The 23,548-nt window shown below is 42.1% G+C and overlaps 1 protein-coding gene across 2 annotated transcripts in view; it reads right to left on the bottom strand.

Moving 5' to 3' along the window:
- Window positions 1-23,548, bottom strand: part of FCHO2 (FCH and mu domain containing endocytic adaptor 2) — a 212,372-nt gene that overhangs the window by 82,833 nt on the left and 105,991 nt on the right. For both annotated transcript variants that reach the window (XM_077462502.1, XM_077462503.1), the window contains exons 7-8: window positions 17,369-17,467; window positions 15,766-15,862 (exon numbers count right to left, since the gene is read on the bottom strand). In XM_077462502.1, coding sequence (XP_077318628.1) covers window positions 15,766-15,862; window positions 17,369-17,467 — 196 coding nt within the window. The remainder of the gene's footprint in view (window positions 1-15,765; window positions 15,863-17,368; window positions 17,468-23,548) is intronic.

The raw sequence follows: 23,548 nt of genomic DNA, 5'->3' as shown, positions 1-23,548 counted from the left end.
ACGCAGTACCTAAATAATTCCTGAGGACTATATTTCGTACACAATCAACTTCTTAGCCAGTGAAGCTTGTGAAAGGGCACTGTAGGCAACTTTTACATCGCTACACACGAGAAAGAGTCTTTATTGAAATATTATAGATAATATTGCATACAAAATATGTATTTTTTTAATATACCAAACAATCTTTAATTTTAGAGTGCCGATTCTAAACACAACACCTACATAGGTACAATCATGTGCTCTCATTATTACGTATTTAGTCAACCCATTCATTTCAATGGCCTGCCCTACATACGACAATCGCACAAAAGAAATACAGGGAATTTTTTTTAAAAATTGCATCACAACACATGGCAATAAGTTTCCATTTGCTGGGGTGTGATTTAGAGATAAGATAGATTGGCACATCAGGGTACCTGCCAGAAAATAGTCAATTTTCATGTGCTTCGGGAACGCATGCAATATCACCCATGTTCTCACATTGCATAAGTGGGGATGGGACCTAAACGATAATTTGCAACAATAAAATTTTGTGAAAACAAGTTGGAAAATCTTTCTGACCAACACTTCCAAATTTGACTTTTCATCAATGATTCCATTTGCAGCATAACCATATTCAAATATTTATTCAATTATATCGCCGAATAGTCAAAGTTTAAATAATTCTTCCAAAAAAATTGCATACAACCACCCTTAGTTAAGTGGCAAATAGCTAAATACACACTTGAATCATAAGACTGATTATACAGAATTACAAATCCTGTGGCCGGTAAATGGTATAATGTTAATTTCTGCTCTTTCATGGAGTTCTGCTTTAAAACATATCATAATCAAAACAAAATAAAAAGATACCCCCAACCCAATTACAGGCACCCTCTGTTTCTGCCTTTTAACACTACCAATCCTACCCTCTTGCTCTGGTCCACAAACATCCTGTGTAATCATTAACTGAAAGTGAAATTCTGAAAGTCAATTACTGCATAGTACTAAGTACTTCCTACATCCCATGGGTTAGTGTTTTTTGCAGATTCATACTTACCTAGGTGGATACAGCATCAGACAGATGCTGTTTCTGTCCCCCGCTGCCTTTTCACTGAGAACTGAGCCACCGAAATCCTGCCGATGGCTCAGTTCTCCCACCTCGCGGAGCGGAGAGCTGATGACTGTCAATCAGCAGCTTTTTGTCAATTGCAACAAGAACAATGTAATTTACTTAAAGTAAACCCTCCTATTGGTTTCAGCCAAGGAAGCTGCCATCTTGACCTTTGTTTAATTTTCAGCTGCCATGGTGCTGCACATGGGATCAATTATTGACTCTAGCCATTGGATGGTTTGACAGTTTGGCTGAGAGCACATCCAATGTGACAGATACATTCCCGGCACATTCCGGGAATGTAACCGTTTTTTGAAACGGTCACATCAATAGGTTTACTGCCACTTTAATAGAATGTACATCTTGTAGATTACTGAGGTCTGTACGTCTACATCTATGAGAATCAGAATTAGGGTCCTTTCACACGGGGCGGATCAGTTCTGATCCGCCCCGTGGATGTCCGTTTGCTCAGCGGGGATCACTCCGCCGATCCCCGCTGAGCAGGGAGATGACAGGTCTGTCTCCGCACACTGTGCAGGGACGGACCTGTCACAGCGCCGCTCTCCCCTATGGGAGATCGGATGACGACGGACCGCAGTGCCCGTCGTCATCCGATCCGATCCGCAGACGGATGGAAAAATAGCTTTTTCCTCCGTCACACTTTTTCGGATCGGAGCGGGTCGGATGTCAGCGGACATGTCACCGCTGACATCCGACGCTCCATAGAGCTCTATGGAGCACCCGTTCAGGTCCGCCTGAAAAACTGACAGGCGGGCCTGAACGGGACGTTAGTGTGAAAGGGGCCTAAGTGAGCATTTCCATGGGGCCACCTATGTTAAGGATAAGGGTCTATCCCATATCTCCAGACATTTTAAATATGAACATTGTGGAGAGAGGGGATCTTTTTCATTTTGTGGTCTGAAATAAGTCAGAAAGCCACCAAGCATTGGAGATTTCCACAGCAAACTGTTGGAAAGAGATGTTTGGTGGATTTTCAGTCTTCAATCCAGAACACCATCTGGTTTAAACTCAAGATATGATGTAGACTTGTTTCTCAAATAGTTTATTTGGAGGAACCTTTTTGTTTTATAGCATAGTATCATAGTAGGTAAGGTTGAATAAAGACAATAGTCCATCCAGTTCAACCAGTGTAGGTGTCAGTGTCTTTAATTGTTTCCCATGTCCCTGCATGTCGTGTTCCCTAAGATGCACATCTGTCTCTTAAAACTATCAATACTCCCCGCAGTCACCACCAATTGTGGAAGAGAGTTCCACATCCTTATTGACCTTACAGTGAAAACCACCTGCGCAGTTTAAGGTTAAACCGCATCTCCTCCAATCTAAGTGTTTGGCCCTTTCCTCTTAAACTCCTTGAAACTGAACAGTTGTATTTCCTATGCTGGGATCCCCACTGAGGTATTTTTTTAAATCGCTATTATATCTCCTCTCAACTGTCTTTTCTCCAGCCAGAATAAATTTTGTGTTTGCAGTCTTTCCTCGTAATTGAGGTCCTCCAGTCCCCTTATTAGTTTTGTTGCCCTTCTTTGGACTCTCCCCAGTTCCAGCACATCCCTTCTGAGGACTGGTGACCAGAACTGGACAGAATACTCCAGATGTGGTCTAGCCAATGTTTTATAAAGTGGTAGGATTTTCTGTTTATCTCTGGAGTATATCCTTTTTTTATACATGCTAGTATTCTGCCGGCTTTGGTATCTGCAGCTTGACATTGCATGCTATTTCTCAATCTGTCATCTAATAGGGTATCTCTTATTCCCCTTTGTTTGGATAATGTGTGTGTGGATATATCTATTAGATAGATAGATAGATAGATAGATATATATATATATATATATATATATATATCTATCTATCTATCTATCTATCTAACAGTTGCGCTCATAAGTTTACATACCCTGGCAGAACTCATAATTTCTTGGCCATTTTTCAGAGAAAATTAATAACACAAAAACTTTTCTTTCACTCATGGTTAGTGTTTGGCTGAAGCCATTTATTATCAATTGACTGTGTTTACTCTTTAAATCATAAAAACAACTGAAACTACCCAAAATGACCCTGATCAAAAGTTTACACACCCCAGTTATTAATACAGTGTATTGCCCCCTTTAACATCAATGACAGCTTGAAGTATTTTGTGGTACTTGTGGGTGAGGCTCTTTATCTTGATGGTAAAGGTGCCCATTCCTCTTGGCAAAAAGCCCCCAGTTCCTGCAAATTCTTGGGCTGTCTTGCATGAACTGCATGTTTGAGATCTCCCCAGAGTGGCTCAATGATATTGTAGACTGAGATGGCTACTCCAGAACCTTCACTTTATTCTGCTGTAGCCAATGACAGGTTGACTAGGCCTTGTTTTTTGGATCATTGTCATGTTCGAATGTCCAAGTACGTCCCATGCGCAGCTTCCTGGCTGATGAATGCAAATGTTCCTCCAGTATTTTTTGATAACATACTGTATTCATCTTGCGATCAATTTTGACCAAATTTCCTGTGCCTTTGCATCACACATCCCTAAAACATCAGTGATCAACCTCCATGTTTCACAGTAGGAATGGTGTACCTTTCATCATTGTTGACTCCTCTCCAAATGTAGCGTTTATAGTTGTGGCCAAAAAGCTACATTTTGGACTTATCACTCCAAATTACTTTGTGCCAGAAGGTTTGAGGTTTGTCTCTGTGCTGTTTAGAGTATTGTAAGCGGGATACTTTGTGGCATTTGCATAGTAAGGGCTTTCGTTTGGCGTCTCAACCATGCAGTCCATCTTTCTTCAAGTGCCTACTCAATGAGCATCTTAAAGCAGCCCCGCCACATGTTTTCAGAAAGTCCTGTATTTTACCTGAAGTTATGTGTGGGTTTTTCTTTGCATCCCAAACAATTTTCCTGGCAGTAGTGGCTGAAATTTTAGTTGGTCTACCTGACCGTGGTTTGGTTTTAACAGAACCCCTCATTTTCCACTTCTTGATTAGAGCTTAAACACTGCTGATTGGCATTCTCAATTCCTTGAGTATCTTTTTATATACCTTTCCTGTTTTATACAGTTCAACTACCTTTTCCTGCAGATCCTTTGACAATTATTTTGCTTTCCCCATGACTCAGAATCATCAGTGCAGCACTGGATGAAAGATGCAAGGGTCTGTGAGGAGAACAAAAACTCATTGATCTTTTATACACACACACCAATTACAAGCAAACAGATCACAGGTGAGGATGGTTGACTTTAATAGCCATTCAAACCCCTTTGTGTCAACTTGTGTGCACGTTGCCAGGCCAAAATCACCAGGGTATGTAAACGTTTGATCAGAGTCATTTGGATAGTTTCTATTGCCATTATGATTTAAAAGGAGTAAACACAGTTGATTGATAATAAATGGTTTCAGCCAAACACTAACCATGAGTGAAAGAAAAGTTTTTGTGTTTTCATTAAGTCTCTGAAAAATGGCCAAGAAATCATAAATTCTGCCAGGGTATGTAAACCAATGAGCACAATTGTGAATGAATGAAAAAAAAAAAAAAAATATATATATATATATATATATATATATATATATATATATATATATATATATATATATATATATATATATATATATATATATATATATATATATATATATATATATATATATATATATATATATATCCATTGCTGGAAGGAATTTTTCATGTTTGTATTGCCAAGTGCTACACCTCACCTCCTGTTATGAATGTTTCTTAACCACTTCAATACAGGGCACTTTCACCCCCTTCCTTCCCAGCCCAATTTTCAGCTTTCAGCGCTCTAGCGCTTTCAGTGACAATTGCGCGGTCATGCTACACTGTACCCAAATGAAATTGTTATCAGTTTGTTCGCACAAATAGAGCTTTATTTTGGTGTTATTTATTCACGACTCCGTTTTTTTTTTTTTGCGATATAAGCGCAAAAAAAGCGGAAATTTGGGAAAAAAACAATATTTTCTTTTTTCTATTTGAAAAGAAATCCAATAAAATCAAATTTTGTCATAAATTTAAGCCAAAATGTATTCTGCTACATGTTTTTGGTAAAAAAAATTCCGTTAAGTGTATAATAATTGGTTTGTGTGATCACGGACATATGTACGCAAATGATCATGTACATATGTGTGCAGGTGATCACGTACATATGTGTGCAGATAATCATTGGGACATGTGATTTTAGTGGGACATATGTGGGGGACAAGTTTTTATTATTAGGGACATGTGTTTTTATTATTTGGGGACATGTATGTTTTGGGGACATGTGTGTTTTGGGGACATATGTGGGGACTGTGTTTTCACTGTGTGGTGTGTTGTGTGTTTACACTACACTGATGATCAGTGAGTAAAAAGCTGTGAAAAGCAGCCCATACTCACTGATCATCAGCCGGCTGCAGCGATCTGCTCTCCTCTCCTCAGCGGTGACTTCCGTGTGAGGAGAGGAGAGCCGATTGCCTAGCAACCGGCTGTTTGTTTACATCACATGACGGCCGTGATTGGACACGGCCGTCATGTGATCAGGAGGGCCAATCACAGAGCCCTCCTGCCGATCTGAGATGTGCCGTGTCCGGGTGACACGAGCACATCGGGATCGCGCCGCTGCGCGGGCGCGCGCGCGATCCCGCTACTCCTGAAGGACGTTCCTGAACGTCCTATCAGGAGCAGGCGGCTCCCACCCGGCCGTATATATACATTGGCCGGGTGGGAAGTGGTTAATTGCAGTTTCAAGGAGACAATTAATTGGAAGGTGTGGTTTGGCAAATAGTATATATGTTCTGTTCTTTTAACTTGAAAACTGTGCTGTGATCAAGGCTTGTAAATCGGAACACGTGAGCCCCTGTATATTTTTATTCACTTTTTTTTATGCACCAATAAAGAAGCAACAAGGACACTTTGACGACTCTCTTTTTTGTATTTATGTTCACATAACAGAAGTCTATGCACGTCGCAATGAAATGGGTAAAAAGTAGCGCAGGAACCCTTTTCATAATTGCTGCGACATGAGTCGTGTTGATATGAACAGTTCCGTTGCCGGCAACGGGGTGCAAGCCGAACTGGTGTGAATGGAGGCCAATAAAAGAAGTTAATACATTTTATGTTTGAATTGTCCATAATAGGTTTGGGTTAAAGATCAAGATCCATGTTTTACACCATATTTCATATTACACTTATATTTAGAGTAGCATAAAAAGCAATATAATACATCATTCCCAAAACCTTGCCCCATGATCTCTTATCTTTCTCTCCGTTCTGTAATTCAAGTTCCACTTTCCTCCTCTAGTCGACCTCTGTATGGACCTGACGGTAGGGGAAAAATAGCAAGGCTTGTGCTCTGCACCTGTGATGCACTGCTTGCAATGCTCTGCAGGCTTCACTGCTAAAAAAAAAAAACTAAAATGGGCAATACGATGATACAGTTGGTGACAGTAATCTTAAAGTGTTACTAAACCCAGGAGCCTTCAGTCACTATATCTGAAGTCCCACAGTACACAGAACATGGAAATGCAAATATTTTAGTAAATTACTAAATACATTTTCTCATTAGCAGTATATAGCCGTCTTGGGACTTCTATCAATTTCTGGTTAAAGCTTGTAGGAGGAGTTTTCATACTGCACTGACCATGCTAGGAGGCTAGACCCCTGACCCTCTGTTTGGACAGTGCTGATAGGCCCTGCACTGATCACATGCACCCTCCCAAGAAAAAAAAAATCTCTAGCAATATACACCAAACTGAGCATATGCAGAGTGATTCCAAAGGCTCCGTCTTATCAGGAGATGGATTAGGGGCAGTGGAAGAAGGGGAGGATCAGAAAAGACAGGATCAAACAGCCTTTTTACACAGTGTGGGGGATTAACCCCTTAGGCTCCACAGTGAGTATAACAAGCATGCTTTACTGCACATACAGACTGATTTTACGGTTGTGGGTTTAGTAACACTTTAAATACAATGCCTAATTTCTAAAATAATGTAAATGGATTGTAGGGTAAATAGTGGGCAGAGAATTAGCAACCATAGTTAGGTGCCTCATATTTCACCCCTGCACGTCTGCAGACATTAAAACACATATGGAAAGTAACTTGAGTGCTAGGCTGATATGAAGGCTTATACCTTATCCCATGGGCTTCCAACAGACAGAAGACCTTTAGCCAAGAAAAATGGTTGTTGAGGGAACTGTAAAACTGGCCATAGACTGATGGAAATTTGGCCAGTTCAGCATGGACCAATCAAATTCCAATCAGTGTGCGACAGCCACCCCTTGACATAAGTTGATTGTTTGATGGACTGCTGTCAAAGTTACATGTCTGAAATGTTTTCTCAATCAGCGGCTGCAGCCACTGATCAGTGTATTCTGACACAGGTAGGGTGTCACTCTCAGAATACAATGTCCCGGGGGGTGTTCCGCCATCCATCTCATTTGTGTGTATGAAGAAATCTATCAGTTTTTTTGTTCTGTTTTTTCGTTCAGCCCACTGGCCTAATAAAAAAAAAATAACAGTGCATGAACACCTTAGGACTGTGAAATAAGGCTCACTTCTCCCCGACTCCACCCTCATTTGGATGAAGACCGTGGGAAGAAGAGGGATCATCACCATGTCTATAGAAAATCTGAACTATCCCTCACTGGTTCCTAGCATTGGCATAATCGCTTCTCTGCCTTTTGGCTAAGATCAAGTTTATCTGTTCTTATTAACTGCGAGAGGAGGCGCTGTGTTACTCCAATAGGGCAGGGCTGGCAAATCCAATGGCGTAATTGTGCCTGGAAGGCGGTTTCAGCAGGGATTATGTCGAGCTGCCCGACAGATACTGGGGTCCAAACACTGAAAGGGTGCTCCTGGTGAGGATGGGTGCTGCATTGGGTGTGGCCAGATGGTCGGTTCCCTGGCCTTCTGGCCTAGATTGGTTTACTCCTAGCTCTGGTCAGTTATCCGGGAGAAAACACCGACTCCTCTTTGTGGGGGGATAGTGGTTAGTGTCTCCTGAATGTGATTAGGTAGGAGCGATGGGACGACGGTTGAGCCTTTGGGTAAGGCTCCTCCCTAAGCTTCCAGAACCTCAGGCCTTCTTGGCTGGGATGGGGGCTGCACTGACCTGGGCTGTTGGTCAGGGTTGGGATGAAGAGCCTGTGGTGAATGTGCCCCTGAAGTGGTAGTTCAGTGGTACCCTACAACCACTGAGTGATAGTCCCATTTATGGCACCATGGTCACTTCACCATACACATGTTTTTCACACCTGCCTCTAGGACAGAGCCTTTTGGCTATGAACAGAGGAAATTTTTATTCCTGGCTGAAGGGCCTGGCCATTGTATTGCACAATGGTCACTCTTTCACTTCTCCCACTTCTTTCTCCCCACTTTCCTATTTATTTTTCCCTGTGTTTGTCACTTTTTGTAGTTTTTTGCTTGATGTGTTACACATTTGTCACTGTGTGATTAGTAGGGTGTGGGTCCTTGGGCCTACCCTGAATATCTTGGGATGGGGTGGACATGGCCTTCTGGCTTAGTTCGCCCTCTCTCATGGGGTCTCCCGTCGAGGGAGTCCCACCGGGTACTTGGGTTGCTCTGTTTCGTCAGACCTTTCAGAAAAAGGGGGTCCCATCTGGTTTTGGCCAGATGGACCCAAGTGAAGTACCTCAGTCCCTGTCTGGAGCCCAACACCCCGGGGGGATCAGGGTAAGGGTCCTTCCTAGGGAGGACTAGTGGAACACCTGTATGTCACTCTATGTGTTTTCACTTTTTTTGGCACCCGGTGGAGTTTTTGGGTGTGTTTCACACGCCACAGGCTTTTGAAAAACAAAACAAAAAACTGGCTTAATGACAGCAAATCCATGTGTCAACAAGCATTCTCTGACCTCATTACTGCTGAGGCATTACCTTCCACCCAACCCAATCATGACACATGAGTTTTAAATTGGTCCCACTTCTTAAAGGGTAACTCCACTTTTGTGGGGAAAAAATATATAAAAAAAGTGTGTGTGTGTAATAATATATATATACACACACAAATATACTCTCTCACAAAAGTGAGTACACCCCTCACATTTTTGTAAAATATTTTATTATATCTTTTTATGTGACAACACTAAAGGAATTACACTTTTCTACAATGTAAAGTAGTGAGTGTACAGCTTGCACAACAGTGTAAATTTACTGTCCCCTCAAAATACCTCAACACACAGCCATTAATGTCTAAACCGCTGGCAACAAAAGTGAGTACACCCCTAAGTTAAAATGTCCAAATTGAGTCCAATTAGCCATTTTCCCTCCCTGGTGTCATGTGACTCGTTAGTGTTACAAGGTCTCAGTTGTGAATGGGGAACAGGTGTGTTAATTTGATGTTATCACTCTCTCATATTGGTCACCGGAAGTTCAACATGGCACCTCATTGCAAAGAACTCTCTGAGGAGCTGAACAAAAAGAATTGTTGCTCTACAAAAAGATGGCTTAGGCTATAAGAAGTTTGCCAAGACCCTGAAACTGAGCTGCAGCACAGTAGCCAAGACCATATAGCGGTTTAACAGGACAGGTTCCACTCAGAACAGGCCTCGCCATGGTCAACCCAAGGAGTTGAGTGCACGTGCTCAGTATCATATCCAGAGGTTGTCTTTGGGAAATAGACATATGTGTGCTGCCAGCATTGCAGCAGAGGTTGAAGGGGTGGGAGGTCAGCCTGACAGTGCTCAGACCATATGCTGCATCAAATTGGTCTGCATGCTGTCGTCCCAGAAGGAAGTCTCTTCTAACAAAGATGCACAAGGAAGCCCACAAACAGTTTGCTGAAGACAAGCAGACTAAGGACATGGATTACTGGGAACCATGTCCTGTGGTCTGATGAGACCAAGATGAACTTATTTGGTTCAGATGGTGTCAAGCGTATGTGGCGGCAACCAGGTGAGGAGTACAAAGACAAGTGTGTCTTGCCTACAGTCAAGAATGGTGGTGGGAGTGTCATGGTCTAAGGCTTTATTAGTGCTACTGGCCTACATGTACTGTGACATACTGATTAAGAGCATGACCTCCTCCCTTCAGAGACTGGACCACAGGGCAGTATTCCAACATGACAACGACCCCACACACACCTCCAAGACGACCGCTGGCTTGCTAAAGAAGCAGAGAGTAAAGGTGATGGACTGGCCAAGCATGACTCCAGACATAAACCCTATTGAGCATCTGTGGGGCATCCTCAAACAGAAGGTGGAGGAGTACAAGGACTCTAACATGCACCAGCTCCGTGATGTTGTCATGGAGGAGTGGAAGAGGACTCCAGTGGCAACCTGTGAAGCTCTTCATGCCCATGAGGATAAAGGTAGTGCTGGAAAATAACGGTGGCCACACAAAATGTTGAAACTTTGGGCCCAATTTGGACATTTTCACTTAGGGGTGTATTCATCTTTGTTGCCAGCGGTTTATAGATTAATGGCTGTGTGTTGAGTTATTGTGAGGGGGCAGCAAATTTACACTGTTATACAAGCTGTACACTCACTACTTTATATTGTAGCAAAGTGACATTTCTTCAGTGTTGTCACATGAAAAGGTAGAATAAAATATTTACAAAAATGTGAGGGGTGTACTCACTTTTGTGAGCTACTGTGTATGTGTGCGTATATATTTTAGGGATGCACCGAAACATTTCGGCTGAAAGAAAAAAACGTCCAATAATGGAGCCGGAAGTGGGACGGGGCCTGGGCGGTGCTCTGCCCCAGCCCCTGGTGCCTCCTATCAGGGGGGCTTCCTATAGCGTAGAAGAGAGGAGAGCCGCCATCGCCTATTTGATTAGAGCGCCGGGAACATCACAGCTTTCATTTCAATAGCTGTGTGTTCCCCGCTGCGTGCTGTCACATACAACCCCTCCCCCTTGTCTGGGGAACATTGATAGATCACCCGTCCAATCTTGGGATGGGTGATCTGTCTATCAAAGTGCCCGGATAAGGGGGAGGGGCTGTATGTGATGGTGCGCAGCCGGGAACACAAAGCAATTGAAATTAAAGCTGTGATGTTCCTGGCGCTCTAATCAAACAGGTGGCGGCTGCATCTGATGGGCACTGGCGACGCTGCATTTATCTCCTGTACCATGTCCCCAGTCTCTGGCCATCCCCTGTACCACGTCCCCAGTCTCTGACCATCCCCTGTACCACGTCCCCAGTCTCTGACCATCCCCTGTACCACGTCCCCAGTCTCTGACCATCCCCTGTACCACGTCCCCAGTCTCTGACCATCCCCTGTACCACGTCCCCAGTCTCTGACCATCTCCTGTACCACGTCCCCAGTCTCTGACCATCTCCTGTACCACGTCCCCAGTCTCTGACCATCTCCTGTACCACGTCCCCAGTCTCTGACCATCTTCTGTACCATGTCCCCAGTCTCCGACTATCTCCCCAGTCTCTGACCATCTCCTGTACCATTTCTCCAGTCTCTGACCATCTCCTGTACCATTTCCCCAGTCTCTGACCATCTCCTGTACCATTTCCCCAGTCTCTGACCATCTCCTGTACCATTTCCCCAGTCTGTGCCCATCTCCGGTACCATGTTGTCAGTCTCTGACCATCTGCTGTACCATCTCTGCAGTCTCTGATCATCTCCTGTACCATCTCTGCAGTCTCTGATCATCTCCTGTACCATGTCCCCAGTCGCTGACCATCTCCTGTATAAAAATATATATTTTTTTAAATAAGCTTCGGTATCAGTTTTCGGCCTAGTGTATTTGTCACTTTTGGTATCTGTTTCAGCACCAAAAAACCCATTCGGTGCTCCCTATATATATACACACATATATATATATATATATATATATATACACACACATATATACTCACATACATACATACACACACACACCATATACAACTGCTACAAGTGTCATATTTTAATTGAATGTTTTTTTACACGACCTTTCATTTTCAATCTGCAGCTCTGTAATTTTCTGTAAAAACAGAATGCCGCCCCTCCCTCCAGAAACCTCATTTCCTGCTTGTGTGATTGGCTTACTGATTTTCCTAGAAGTCTGCACTAAGAAAGAAGTCACAATTTTGGCATCCCCTACAACAAGGGTGAGATACTCCCAAAGGGAAATCACATCTAAAGGGATACAGACCCTGTCACTTTCCTCAGAGTCCTGCAGTTGCAGCAGCTGATTGATAATTATAAAAGCACTCCCATTCACATTAATTTTGCACATGGACACAAAGAAACAAACAGCTATTTCTTCAGAACAACAAAAGGTAGGAATCTGCAAGAAAATTTGTTAAAAACCTTGCAATGTACATTGATCAACCAGAGGGGAATGTTTTTTTTCTCGACAAAAGTGGAGTTACGCTTTAAGAACACTAGGTCATTGATGGAGATTATTAATTTAATATAATCTGACATGAGTCTGCATGTTGTCTCTATGCCTGCGTGGGTTTCCTCCCACACTAGTATATGTATGAATGTGAGTTAGGGACCTTAAGACTGTAAGCTCCTTGAGGGCAGGGACTGAGTAAATGTACAATAAGACAATATGTCTATCTACCCATATATATATATATATATATATATATATATATATATATATATATATATATACCAGAAACAAGTATGCAAATCAGTAGTTCTGATTTCACTGCGAGTTCTCTGACTGCACGCTTGTTCGAAAGCGCTGAAGTACTGAGGCAGCCAGGTAACTAGCATTTCAGTAAAACGCTTGGCAATGGTAGCCCAAATATTCTTTCAAGTACAGAATTCATAAAAAGTAATTTTTTTTTATTAGTCGTCATAACCAAAGGATTTGTTTATAATTCACACAAGCAGTCCAAACATTTGTGTAGTAGCTGTAAGATGACTGGATACACATATGCCATGTAACAGCCTAATGTTTATGAGTGTTTTGTGATGCAATTGTACTACACAACGCAGAATGCAAGCTCTTTGGACAAGAAACCAGTTACACTCTACCGTGCTGCTATATAATCTGCATTAATCATCTTTTGTAGAAAACCATAGCAAACTGCTTCCATCTCTTTTAAAATTGTATGAGAGAATTAGAAAAACAAAAAGTTAATTTTCCAACAGGATTATCCCACAGAGGGATTTTGAGGTTCTTTTTTGCATCTCTTGCACGAGCTTCCCATGCCACAGTGAGTGGCAAGGCTTTGCGTGCCTGGCATGGTGCCAGTTGACAGCCCAGCAGGATATCAGTGCACATCGTGACCTCCCTCCTGCGGCGTGTCACTTCGCAATCGTTTCCGCAGTAGAAAGTTTATTCAACCTCTCTCTGGAAATTCAGTGGACCGGCCATCATTCTGCTATTTAATCAGAGTGGGACATTTTATTTTTCTGACAGCACTAAAGCCACAGAGCAATTCCTAATGAACAGCTTGATACAAGTGGAATTTCAAATGTTTTAGCCTCAATTAATTCTGCTGTCAAAACAAATGGCTGCTCTTAGCTCGGCAATGGTAAAGCTAGGTCAGCAAAGGTCATGCCTGTGAGTACACAATCAAGCTATTTTTCAGCATTTTACCCAAACGGGTTGCAGCGAGTGCGAAGCCTACTGGTTCAAAAATATAATAAACAATAACAGTAACAATTTAGCAGCTGCTAATTGTACAACCAATGATGTACCTTGCACGGCAACAAAGAATACTACTTACTACTAACATGTGCATGTGTAGACGGTCTGCAAACTTTGTTTAAGCTGTTTTTGCCAATAACTCCATTGTATGCGGAGTCTTTTAACTTGTTCAAGTGGAAATTAAACCATATTTGTAACATTTTTTATAGATCCTAACATTTGTCAGCTGTAACCACATACAAGGCCAGATCTGCTGCAAAACTGGCTACTAGTTGCTGAGAAGAAAACAGCCTTCTATAGCCTGACAGGCTTGATTAAGGGCAATTGAGCTACAAAGACAATCACTGACGAGCTCCAACTTCATTTTTCTGTACTGCATTTAAAGCAATACAGATTGATCAAAGACCACAGTAACAAGATAGCAACACACTGAAGAAGTTAGTCTTATGCTCTCACCTCCCGCTGACCAGATCCTTGGGTCCTCTGCAATGTATCAGAGCCTTATGGCTTACAGTGCTGCACAGTCCCCAGTCCTCTTTCAGTCTGAATCATGCACAGTAGTACCATTTACATTAAAGCTGATGTCCATGTTTCATATTACTTTAAATAGTTAGTTTGGACCAAGCTGGCCCAAACTAACTGTTTGATTTCACAAAGTGCTGCAGTGTCTTCAAGCGCTGTATGTACCTTCAGCTCCATACAGTACATAGTGCTGGGTCCCAGCTGGGAGACACATCCGGAACAAAACAGTCTGGCTGAGGGGTGCTCAGTCATTCATAGGCAGTTTTTAAATTCTCTGAATAAATATAAAGCTTCCTCTGATTGGCTCAGTGGGAGGGGCGGGCTGATGTCACACTCTCAGACCCGGCAAGGCAGAGGAAGCTTTGTGTGTATTCACAGAATACAAAGCTGCCTATGAATTGCTGAGCACCGCTTAGCTACACTCTGTTTTGTTCCAGGTGTGAGACAGGAAGTAAAGTGTCTCACAGCAAGAACCTAACACTTTATGTAACTGAAGTTACATACAGTAGATACAGTGCTTAGAGACACTGCAGCACCTAGCAAAGCAAAGTCTAGACAAACTTGGCCCAAAAATAAACTATTTAAGGTGACATGAAGCATGGACACATCAGCTTTCAGCTAATCTCTAGTATATCTGATCCTCTTGGAGTCTTCAAAAGTGATTCTTACAAGTTTAACAGTGGGCTTTCTAGTTATGTTTGAACCAAAAGAGAAGATTGTGTCCATTTAAAAGGACTTTAAAGAAAAAAAAAAAAAAAAAAAAGACTTTACAAATATGTTATACTTACCTGCCCTGTACAGTGGATTTGCACAGAGCAGCCCAGATTCTCCACTTCTCGCGTCCCTATTTACTGCTCCTGGCCCCTCCCTCCTGTCGAGTGCCCCCACAGCAAGCAGCTTGCTATGGGGGTACCCGACCCGAGTCACCGCTCCCTGTGTCCATTCAGACAGAGAACCGCGGCCCTACCCCGTCCTCTCTCCTCTGGCTGACTGACTTTGATCGACAGCAGTGGGCGCCAATGGCACTGCTGCTGTGTCTCAGCCAATCAGGGGGGAGAGTCTAGGACAGCCGAGACACTTGTGGACATCGCTGGGGTTCAGATAAATATTAGGGGGGCTGAGGGGGGCTACTGCACACAGAAGAATTTTTATCTTATTGCATAAGATAAAAAAAAATTCTGACTTTACAACCCCTTTAAAGAGAGCCAAAAAAGGGGGGTGTATCCATTGTCTGTTGCTTTCTAGTTATGAATCCTATTAGAAATTAGAAGATTTTCTATTTATACAGGAGCAATGTTCACCAGCAGAGCTAAACATTTTTTGACATTTCCGTGATGACCATAATATGAGCAGCTTGACTGGGCATGGCAGAGCATGTGCAAAACAGTGAGGGGCTGAGGCACCAAGCAGCTTCAAATCAATGTGTTACAAAGCACAATACATCTGCCAGGCGCTGTGCCCATGAGGGAATAAAAACAACCAGCATGTACACAATTTCAATTGACTCAACGTGACCTGACACACAGCAATAAGTGGCAAGTGTCACCTTTACAAGCTGATAAACCAGCAGCCCATTGCTGACCCATAGTACTCACCAGGCCTTTCTTTTCCAGTGCCTTTAGACTCTGCAAACTGTTCTAGTAAGTTTTCTACTGTGATGTTTGCCATGTTGTTTATAAATTCTTCATGAACCTGAAAAGAAACAATGTAAATTTATTTATTTCTGTGCATTCCAATATTCTGTGCGTGCATTTTATGAATGTCTATTAAAAAAGAAATATTTGTATTCATCGCAGAAAATGGATACTGCAGTGGCACTAATACTAATTATATTATTATTTTTTACTTTGAAGTGACCCTTGCTATTCCATCTTGAGTCCTTAAGCTTTGAGAAAAAAAAAAAAATATGGAAACTGATTGGTTTCTCTACAGAGATGCACCAGATTTAGCAAATTCCAGATTTAGTAAAAAAAAATGTTATGCCTCTTCTAATATGCCACCTGTTATGGGTCTGGGACCCCAAAATACCTGAAGCCACAATAGAACAATACAAGCCTAATCCTTATATCTTTCTTCCACCAAGTCTGTAAAACATTAAGACTCCTTTCCCACCACACTGCCCATAGCGTTGGTGGTAAAACGCCGCTATTTTTAGCGGCGTTTTACCGCCGGATTTGCGGCGCATTTCGGCCGCCAGGGGGACACTTTTTTTTATAACCGACGGCAATACGCCACAATAGCTGCGTTTTGCCGGCGGTATTACAGCGCTGCCCCATTGATTTCAATGGGGAGCAGCGGTGGAGAAGCGGTAAACACACCGCTCCTTCAACGCTCCAAAGAAGCTGCTGGCAGAACTTTTCCCTGACGTCCTGCCAGCGCACCGCTGTAGTGTGAAAGCCCTCGGGCTTTCACGCTACAAAAAATGGTGCACCTGTTTTGAGGGCGGATTGCAGGCGCTATTTCTAACGCTATAGCGCCTGCAAAACGCCCTGGTGTGAAAGGGGTCTAAAGCTTTTAAGAGCGGCACTTCATAGTCTGTGAACCAAAAAATGATTTGGAGCAAAACCTTCAAGGAAGAAAAAAACCCAAGCCATCATTACCCTGTACTAGCCATCTTCTGGTGTCTGTACCCAATGGACAAGCTAAGGAAAATTCCTCTCTAGACCCCCAAAAACACTAGCTGAACCAATCCCAGGGTGCATAGTTACCTCCTGTGACAGTCTTCCATATTTTTTAGTGTCTGACCCTTAAAAGTCCAGTGCCAGGCTGCACATTAACATCCCCAAGAGTAAAACGGTATGTACTTGTACTGAGGATTAAAGTCCTATTTAAGTCTAGGGGACATTAGTGTGTAAGGGGGAAAGTAAACCAAAAAGTAAACAAAGACGTAAACAAAGAAGAGGTAGGTTCATCAAAACAAACGGTGTGCAAAGTCTTCCAGTTCAACTTCCTTTAAAAACAGAAATAGTCTAAGTAGAAAAGCCTGCCCTCTACCAGCATGTTGTAGAGAAAAACCCTTGCTCTCTCAATGGAAACTGAGTCAGACTTATAGCTCTGAAATCAGAAGTTTGTGCTCTTTGTTGATTGGAGAGCTCTAGATGTGAATTCGAGAATGCATCAATTACATGGTAAAGCTGGTTATACACCGGCGGATCTAAGTGTAATGGGGACATTTAAAAATTAACAATTCAAACATACCTGGCCAATCTGAATGTGAACCTCACTGATAGAATGAGAAAAGCAACCAATGATATCTTTAACCCGAATAAGATGTGCCTTTTCGATGTCTTGGAATTTCTGAAAATAAATAAAAACAAAATAGCAACAAGTAGAAAATCTATATACATTTATATAACGCTTGTTTTTATTTTGAACAGAGTAGGGGCTAGTAGAGCCCTAAGCACACTTAAATGTGTAGTACTTTTTTTTTGGCATGCCCATTCCACTTTTTCATAAATTTACTACATAGGATAAGTATGCTTCCAGAGTCTTTGTGACCAAAACAGTATCCTGTTAAGTACTCTTTAATACTAAAAAGAGTTGCAACGTAACCAAAAAAGGTGAAAATTAGCTTAATAATGCACAAATATTATGAGAATAAAATGACAGAAAACACAAAAATTACCATTTTTTTTTCTCAGGTGAAGCAAGCGAATGAAATACCTGAAATCTCGCAATGACCACATGCCAGGCACAGAATGGGGACTATGATGGTATGACATTTTCACAGCCGGAAAATTAGGATTAAAACATTCCTAATATTCCTGCTCAGATGAATAGCTTATCGCTTGCAAAACTGTAGCAATGCTAAATGCCAGTTGTAAGACAGGATGAAGGATTTATTAAATAAAAAAAAATGATATCTTATCAAGATAATTATTTAGATCAAAAGATTGCCAAAAAAAAAAAGTAAAAAGCTTTGCTTAGGAATAGATCATAAAAAGTTTTTTTTTTTTTTTTTTTTTTACTTTTTAAAAAGTAGTATTTAGTAGTAAATTGTAGTATTAAATCAGTTTTTCCCCAGGAACAGGCTCACAGCTTTCAGCTTCTTATGTTACCTCCCCACTCGGCCTATGTTCATTTCAATGGTCCAAATGCTGTGTGTGTGCTCACTGGAAGCACCCAACTTAATTTCCAAACAAAATTACTGGCTTACACTGCACAGGATTAAAGCGGTAGTAAAGTAATTTTTTTAACTTTGACCTACAGGTAAGCCTATAATAAGGCTTACCTGTAGGTAAAAAGAATATCTCCTAAAAGGAGATATTCCTTTTGCATGCAGCCACTGACTTCAGCGGCGCATGCGCTCTGAATTCCAGGCAGAAGGACCAGCAGGTGCTGCCAGACCTTTCTGGAGAGAAGTCTCCCGCGCGCATGCGCAGGAGTGACCACATCGTGGCTCTGGCCACTCACAGCGCCGGAGCCGCGATACCCGGAAGACACACTGAGGGAAAATGTTTTACTACCGCTTTAAGCTAGATATACACTAGTTGAATTTTGTTTGAATTCATGGTATTTTTCTAACCATTAGTGAGGTCAAATCTACGCTCATTTTCAACAGCAATGGCAAAAACAATTTGAAGGAGCAAGCTGGAAAACTTTTCTTTAACAAATTTCTAACAGTGTGTGTGGATTTCGTTTAGGAAAGTCCATTTATTCCAAAATCAAAGTTAAAAGAGAACTACATTTGAAGTACTTTCAAACGACATTCATCATGTCATTAAATATACTGAGAATTTTCATACATGTAATATTATTTTGAAAAACCACTAGTGTATGGCCAGATTTAGAAAGTGGCATCTGGTGGCCAACTGCAGATGAAGGGGGTAAGGCATTTTTTAAGCTAAATTACAGTTATACTTTAGATGCTTATACGTATTTTGTTACATTGTTTGAAAATGCTGTCAAGCTTGAAAAAAGTCAGAATCCACTAAATCCGCAATACGCCATTACAGTAAATATAAAAGTCAGTGTACTCAAATTTTTATAACTGCAGTATGGTCTGGAAACACTAGATGGCATACAACACACAAAATGTGTCAAGACATCTCTCATACATCCTGGCTACCGAGAACCCTCATCCTTATACCTTAACTGACAGAGATCAGCACAGCTCCCTACTTTCAAACATGAAGAAAGGGGACGCCCTTTAAAATTGCAAAGTATGCAGGCAAAGAGGACAATGCTGCCACACCCCAGCTACACAGGACTGCAAAGAATGCATATGCAAAAATGATTGCTGAAACCCACTAGAACTTTTTTTACCACTATTCTTTTATAATGGCTTTTTAAATTACCAAAATTAAATGAATGGTGAAAAGCTTTATGCCCTGTACACACGGTCGGACAAAGTTGTAGGAAAATCTGATTGTTCGAAACGAGGTGACGTTCGTTGCGTATGACAGGATTTCGCAGAGGCTAGTAGCCAATAGCTTTGGTCTCGTAACTTAATCTGAGCATGCATAGCACTTTGTCCGTCAGAATTCTCTACAAAGATCGGAAAAAGATTGGATTTTTTTGTCTGAAAATTTTAGATCCAGCTCTCAATTTTTTTCCGATGGAAAAAGTCCGATAGAGCCCACACACTTTTGCATCTGAATTTCCGACAGTGTGTACAGGGCATAAGCCGGCCATAAATGGATCAAATCTCGGCCAATTCAGCAGGAACTGGATGAATTGTGATCCATCTATGGGCACGCTGGTTGTACTGAAGTCGATCCATTGATCAATTTTAGTAAAAGCATGTTGGATATTTTTCAAACGATCACTGCTGGGGGCTATAGCTGCCAGCAGTGACCAGAACACAATAGCATTGCGGGAGGGATTGAGCAATTTTCTTTTCTGCAACCCATGGTGGAAGGAAAGAAAATTGCATAATCTATGGCTTGCTTTAGTGTTGCGCAGGATTAGGTAACCTTGGCTCTATAGCTGCAGTGATATTACAAATCCCATCATACCTCTGCCTTGGAAACTCATGTCTCTGGCTGTCAGTCTTGCATCATGAGACTTGTAGTTCCACAACATCTTGAGTGCCGTGGTGGCCTAGCCCTGCTGTAACACAATACTCCTGGTAGTTAAATAGTGCTTATTTATAGAGGTCTATAGAGGATACCAAAAAGAGGGACAACTGAGGTGAAAGAGAGGCAGAGGGATTTAATTACAAAAGAGGTACAGCTGGAAGCTATGCCTTATGGTCAACTAACTAAACCGTATGCGTTGCAGGGATTGTGCTATTTTCTCATCAAAACATGCAATTTGCACACACATTGTTAAACAACTGTTTACAGATAAAAATCTGCGTGCGATCTTACGACCTCCATATATTGGTGCTGGCTGAAATTTGTTTTTCATTGTCCTTAAAGCGGAGTTCCACCCATATAAAAGTCAGCAGCTACAAATAGTGTAGATGCTGACTTTTAATAATCGGACACTCACCTGTCCCACGGTCCAGCAATGTGAGCGAAAAAAAAAGCCCTGCTCCTCTCTGCCAGCATTCTGATTGTGGACGTCCAGCTGTGGTTTCACAGCCAGGCACGCACTGCGCTGCGATTGGCCAGGCAACCTTCTGGGACCTGTGACGTGTCCCAGAAGATTGCACGGAGGGGGAAAAGAGAGAGAGAGAGAACCCCTTCCCTGCCAGTGACATTTTTATAGCACTGATCGCTGTATAAATGCCAATGGTCCCAAAAACGTGTCAAAAGTGTCCGGTGTGTCCGCCATAATGTCGTAGTCCCAATAAAATCCCCGCCATTACTAGTAAAAAATAATAATAATAAAAATGTCATAAAACGATGCCCTATTTTGTAACTTTTGTGCAAACCAATCAATATACGCTTATTGCGATTTTTTTCCCACCAAGAATATGTAGAAGAATACATATCGGGCTAAACTGAGGAAAAAATATTATATATTTTTGGGGGATATTTATTATAGTAAAAAAGTATGTGTTTTTTTCCCCCAAATTGTTGCTTTTTATTTATAGCGCAGAAAATAAAAACCACAAAGGTGATCAAGTACCACCAAAAGAAAGCTCTATTTGTGGGAAAAAAAGGGACATCAATTTTGTTTGGGTGCAACGTCGCACGACCGCGCAATTGTCAGTTAAAGCGATGCAGTGCCGAATCGCAAAAAGTGCTCTGGTCAGGAAGGGGGTAAAATCTTCCGTGGCTGAAGCGGTTAATATGCATTTATATTAACATGCTTTGCATTTATGAAGGATGTAACCTATCATACCGTGTGTTATGTATGGATTGCTGGCTGCAGAATGAGGGGTGTGATTTATGCTGAAGTGGGCGAATTCACATTTACATGTACAAGCCTAATGTACCTCCCACATTCACTCCCATCCCGAGGATTCATGGTAAATGTAGTCTGATTAGAGTTAGAAAGAAGAGGATTGATATGATGCAATTACTGTTCTAAGAGATCCTCCCTGCCAGAAAAGATGACACATTTTTTGAATCACAAAGCTGACTTACTGAAAATGAGATCAGACACCTCTCTTAAACAGCAAGACATTTCACAAATGTAATAACTGTTTAGTGGTGTGTGTGTGTGTGTGTGTGTGTGTGTGTGTGTGTGTGTGTGTGTGTGTGTGTGTGTGTGTGTGTGTGTGTGTGTGTGTGTGTGTGTGTGTGTGTGTGTGGTGGGGGGGTGTACTAATGGGGGATTTTTTGAAAATCTTGGCGTTCTGCTTTGAAGTGTTACTGAACCCAGAACCCTGCACTCACTATATCTGGTCTGCCACATTACACAGAACATGGAAATACAAATATTTTGGTAAATATAAACAGCTAAATACTTTTTCCCATCAGCAGTCTTATGACTTCTTTTAGTGTCTGGTTAAAGCTTGTAGGAAGGGTTTTCGTTGTGCTCTTACTATGAGGCAGAGGGACCCCTGACCTCGATTACCTCAATGTTGATCACATGCACCCTCCCACCAAAAAAAAATAAAAACTCTCAAAAAATACATACCAAACTGAGCATGTGTAGAGTGACTCCAAAGGTTCTCTTCTAACAGGAGATAGATTGGGGACGGTGGAAGGAGAGGATCAGAGAACACAAGATCAAACAGCCTTTTTACACAATGCGCAGGATTAACCCCATAGGTTGCACAGTGAGTATAACAAGCACGCTTTACTGCATATACAGACCGATTTTACTGTTGTGGGTTTAGTAACACTTCTATTGAACAAGCTGAACTTAGAAGCTGTTTGGCTTCCATGCACAGCTGCACCAGATTGTGCACTCTTCAGTTTTAATAAACCAACCCCTTTGTGTAATAGTTTGATCTTCTTGCTAACTGATAATCAATCCTCATTCACAGTTGTGTGAAAAGTTTGGTATGAGCTCAAAGTCTACACATAATCTTGTAGTCGGATTGCCCTGTAATCAGCTACCTCTCCTTCAGTGGTATGTAATTCTGTCATAATTTATTATACTTCTCAGCTTGTTGATGAGAAACTGAACATATGGAATGAAGTGTTAATACAAATCAGATTACAGACATTAATGACAGATTTTGGAAACCTTACAGATGTTTGGCAGTCTTTTTTAAAGAAATTTTATTTTATTTTTTAAAACAAACATGTCTATACTTCTCACTATTGCACAGAGTGGCCCTGAACCTGCCCTGATCTTCTCAGGTCCCCCACTGGGGCTTCTGCCTCCTCTCTAGCTAGTGCCCCCAAAAGGAAGCCGCTCCCCATGGGGGGCACTTTTGCATTCTCGCTCCCGAGCCCAGCTGCTGCATCCATTGACAGACAGCGGAATCTGGCCCCACCACCTTGTCACTGGCTTTGATTAACAGGAGTGGGAGCCAATGGCTCCTGCTGCCTCAGCAAGGGCTGTCAGACCCACCTGGAAGTGAGGGTAGAGAAGAACTGCAGACGTGCACAGCACTGGATCAAATGAGGGCTCAAGTAAGTATAAATGGGGTGGGGGGGCCAATACAGATGCCTACATTTTTTTTTTTTTACCCTTATGTAAGGAATGCTATTAAAGGAGAAGGAATTACACTCCTGTGATCCACAGGAAGAGTACAGCCATACAGGCTTTGGCTATACCTCTCCTTTAAAGCAAACAAAAAACAATGTAGGCATTAGACATGAGTTAGCACCTCCAACCCCCACCCCCTCCATAGATTGGTTTTCAGCAGCCCACTGTTCCCTGAGGTCATAGAGCTGGTCGGGAGAAGGATCGCTACCATATGGTTGGGATCCACCCGGATGCTTGGACCGATACCGGGCTCAGAATCTCAGTGAGTCGATGAGAGCCTGAGCGAAGCCCCTCCACAGCACAATGCTCCAGTGGGGGCAGGGAGAGCAGAAAGACAGTTGCCAGCTTTCTGCTCATGGGCACTGAGAGATGAGCAGCCTT

This window comes from Lithobates pipiens, unplaced genomic scaffold (genome assembly GCF_037356315.1).
Source record: "Lithobates pipiens isolate NorthernLeopardFrog02 unplaced genomic scaffold, aLitPip1_a1.2 Scaffold_3, whole genome shotgun sequence".
NCBI lineage: Eukaryota > Metazoa > Chordata > Amphibia > Anura > Ranidae > Lithobates > Lithobates pipiens.
This window is presented reverse-complemented; position numbering and strand designations above follow the sequence as displayed.